We start from the raw sequence: 4,019 nt of genomic DNA on the forward strand, positions 1-4,019 counted from the left end.
AGATTATTTTATTATTATTTGACCTATGAATTTAGCCTATAAATAGGCTTTATTACATCCTTAGAAAATACACCCATTAGAGATTAGATCTTATAATACATTTAGAGAATTTTGTGTTTACGTTTTGAAGGTTCTTTGTTTTCGGGGTTTAGTTTTTATCTCCATCTTTTGTACTCTTCGTTCTTTGGCCATTATAGTAAAATTATCTTTACCCGTAGTTTTTTATCCTCTTTGGAGGGGTTTTTCCACGTTAAATTTGTATGTTTAATTTCTTAATTTATTTCACTATTTTTTATTTATTGCTTAATCGAATCGATCCCCAACATTTTTAGTGAGCAAAATATGCGGAAATAACAAGTTAATATGGAGTTTGACACATACGATAATAAATTTAGCACATCATATTTTTGAATTAATAAAATTTAACTTAATGAATTTAATAGTTATAGTTTGGTGATGACTAAAATTTTAAAAATTTAAAAGTACAGGAATTAAAAATAACTAAATTAAAGTGAGGAATAAAATTCATGTATCTTACAGATTACAGACCAATAATAGAATTTAACCTAAATATTACACAATAAAACAACTCTAATAATTTTATTACAGCAAAAGAAAATCCGAAAAGAATCAACATACAAACATAGAAAATTGCCAAAAAGGAGACTTTGAAAGCTCGATTTTCCGATACCATGATTGGATTCTCTGATTCATAACGACAGATTCTTGCAAACTTTGAAGCCCCCACAGTTTCAAAATATTACCAGCTTCTCCCATCGCCAACCACAAGTACTGTCAAGCATTAGCCGAGAAAGATTCATCTGTTAACGATTGATCCGCAGATAATTCATCTGAATCGTCTGAATCAACGGCTTTGATGCTATCTATTTCCCTCACAATTTCCGTCATTTCCGGCCGTTTCTCCGGTATCTTATCGCAACAACGTATCGCAATCTGCAGCAGCTTCAGCATTCCGGGAGCCGCACTTCGTTGCACCGATATCTCAATATCGAATATTTCAGCTGTCCATTCTTCTCTAACAGCTCGATGAACCCAACTGCAAAGATCCACCCCATTGATCCCTGGTGGTGCTGAGTGAGCTGATAGTCTTCCTGTTAGTAGTTCCAGAAGAAAGCAACCGTAACTCCACACGTCGGATTTCATTGAAATGCGTTTCGAGTGCTGGTATTCCGGTGACTTGAATGCCACCAGTCGTTGTGCTGCGATGGGAACGGCTACGAGTGAATCCAGACCGTAATCGGAGATGAGAACGTTGTCGTTTTCATCGAGGAGAATGTTGGACGGTTTCAGGTTTCCGTGAGGAACAATACATTTGGAGGAGTTGGGATTGAGGTGAAGATATTCCATTGCTCGAGCCACCCCTCGAGCAATGGCTAATCTCGAGTTCCATCTCAATGAAATCCGGTCCCTTGTTCCTCTCCCTCCTGCAATTTTTCATAAAAAACTATAAAAAAACAACAAAAATAAGTTGCAATTTACAACAGTATTTAATTATCTCACCATGAAGGCGGTTGAAGAGGTTTCCATTCATGGCATATCTGTAAAGGAACAGCTTCTCATCATTGGAATAATAGTAAGCGAGCAAAGGAAGCAAATTGGGATGCTTTTGGTCTGTAATTATCTGTACCACCTTCGTGAACTCATCGTAGCTCAATGGTTTTAAATCCCTCAAGCGTTTCACCACAACAGACGGTCTGCCATCCAATGTAGCTTTATAACTATTACCGAAAAGCCCTTTACCCAATCCTTCAGCAGAAGCTCTCAACAGGTCGTTCAAATCAAAACCTGCTTGGTCTTCGTCCCCCATGAATATAAGTTTCCCCTTCTCTTCATTTGTAACAGATCTATTATTCACTTCTGCAGGAATAATAACGCTTTCATCTTTACTTTCATTGTAATGAAAATTACTCACCCTTTCCATCTCTAAATCGTCTTCATCTTTTTCTTCAAGCTGGTATTTTTGAATCAGCTTCTTTAGCTGCCTGGACTTTTTACAGTAAAGAAATAGAAGCAAAATCCCAGCGAGTAAGCCAAGCACATCGAAAACTATAAATATAGTGGAAACAGATTCCTTTTTGGAGCCTCCTCCTCCCGCTGTTTCGTTTTCACTAAAATAACAACCGCTACTGGAATTCGATGAATCATCACACATATAGGGGCCATTGCTGGAGTACGAAGCAGAGCTGAACGATCTTAGTGTGTCAGTTACCGGAATCGGACCGGTTATACTGTTGTTGGAGACATTGAATGATGTTAAACTGGTTTGGTCGAATCCTAGGATTGGACCTGTTAAATGATTATCTTGAAGCTGCAACGATTCCAACAAGTTAAGACTAAGAAGTGAACGCGAAATTGGCCCATCAAACATGTTTTTCGACAGGTCGATATCCTTCAACTTGGGATTGGATGAGAAATCCATTATGTTCCCTGACAATGAATTGTTCTTGAAGCTAAGGGTAACCAATTCAGAAAGCAAAACAAATGCATCGGCATTTATTTTGCCCGATAAGCCCCTACTTTCCAATAATATTGCAGTAACACGGCAATTTGTGCACTGAATACCATACCAGAAAGAGGTGTTTTCATAGCATTGAAGGCCATTCCAGTTATCATTTAAGAATGGATCATTGAAAGTGTGCTTGAGAGCATATAGAGCATCCCTTTCCTCTTCATATTGAGCGATGGAAGTATTGTAGAGTGAAAAAAGGATGACGAAAAGAAGATATTTGGGAAACTGAAGCGACTCCATGACTCAGTAACTGAGTGAAAATTGAGTTTGCTTCTCCTCTGTTGAGGTGGAAAATTAATGTATGCGGTTGCATCATAAACATCAAAATATTCTCGGGAAAATTCCATTGCAGCTATCGGTAATCTTTGTTGAAGAAGGCAAAAACGAGGACAATGTCTCAACTTGTTTCCTTTTGGAATTTATTGCTGACGACGTTATCTCTTATGATTATATAGGGTTAATTGCACTAGAAGTTTTTAAATTATAACCCAAATTTTAAATTAATCTCTCAACCTCAAAATCTTTTTACTGAATTTTTAAAATCTTAATTATACATATTACTTAAATTGAGTGCAACATCCTTCTGCTCCCAAATGGGGTCCAATTGCCTTATTTCCAACACCAGCTTTCGGATTTTCCAAGAGAATTAAACACATTTTCTTGTGGATATTCTATTTATAATTTCTTACAAGCCTTTCCCAAGCTAAGTACAATGCTATATGTCCTTGTTCTTCCAGCTCATTACCAGATATTTTTTAAAAAACATCCTTCCTTGTAGATGTCCAAAGATCGGACTATCCGTTCTTTTTGGGAAAAGTAAAAGAAATCATTTTATTATTGAATCAAAAGCATAATAAAATATAAAATATTAATATAGAAAATATTAATAGATTGTTGTATTGGTTTGGTCCGGAATAAGATATATAAAACTCATAAACAGTTCTAATCACTTTTATAATGATGTATTATTATATTAAAAAGATCACTGTTTTTTTTAATAAACAAGGCTGAAAGCATTATGAAAAGCCTATAAACATTGCTAATATCATTGTAAGAAAACAAATATGAAGGTTACACCTGGCTTCAACAATGGTGACGGACAAAATACAAAGAGAAACCCCAGCTTCCTAACAGGAAAACCAATCTCGCTTGTTGATGTTGGCTGTGGATGGAGGTGAGTCAATGAGGAGAAAGGGTGTTAATGAAGGAGGAAGTGAAGAGGTAAACTGAAGGAAGAAGATGAAGTTTGCCGAGTGGTACGAGGTTCACACCGCGTAGTGCTGGGAGTCATATATACATACTCCTGCTAAGGTATTTTTCTAGCATCTATCAATTATGTGTCCCTATCAACACATTTACTGATGCGTATTCCTTGAGCCACGTGTCATGAAAATGAGTCGACCAATCTTACAAGTGGCAAATGAGATATAATTATTTTCACTATTAATTTATTAATGAATTTTCATAAGATGGATACTTAACGGGATTC

The 4,019-nt window shown here is 36.3% G+C and overlaps 1 protein-coding gene across 1 annotated transcript; it reads right to left on the reverse strand.

Annotated features, from left to right (window-relative positions):
• Positions 1-495: 495 nt before the first annotated feature.
• Positions 496-2,770, reverse strand: LOC108475253 (pollen receptor-like kinase 5). Its single transcript, XM_017777227.2, has 3 exons — positions 2,503-2,770; positions 1,522-2,304; positions 496-1,445 (listed from the first exon to the last, which is right to left on the reverse strand). Exons 1-3 carry the CDS (start codon positions 2,768-2,770, stop codon positions 796-798), a joined length of 1,701 nt encoding a protein of 566 aa, XP_017632716.1. The 3' UTR covers positions 496-795.
• Between the last annotated feature and the right edge of the window lie 1,249 nt (positions 2,771-4,019).

The sequence above is a fragment of the Gossypium arboreum genome, chromosome 3 (assembly GCF_025698485.1).
Source record: "Gossypium arboreum isolate Shixiya-1 chromosome 3, ASM2569848v2, whole genome shotgun sequence".
Classification (NCBI taxonomy): Eukaryota; Viridiplantae; Streptophyta; class Magnoliopsida; order Malvales; family Malvaceae; genus Gossypium; species Gossypium arboreum.

Bases quoted from the DNA above. Each gene is read 5' to 3' on its own strand.
- LOC108475253 (XM_017777227.2), bottom strand. From the start codon at position 2,770: ATGGAGTCGCTTCAGTTTCCCAAATATCTTCTTTTCGTCATCCTTTTT. The intron at 2,305-2,502 runs TTGTTTTGCTTT...ATTTAACAGGTC, and splicing joins CAAAATAAATGCCGATGCAT to CAATCCTAGGATTCGACCAA. The intron at 1,446-1,521 runs GTGAGATAATTA...GAAAAATTGCAG, and splicing joins CCTCTTCAACCGCCTTCATG to GAGGGAGAGGAACAAGGGAC.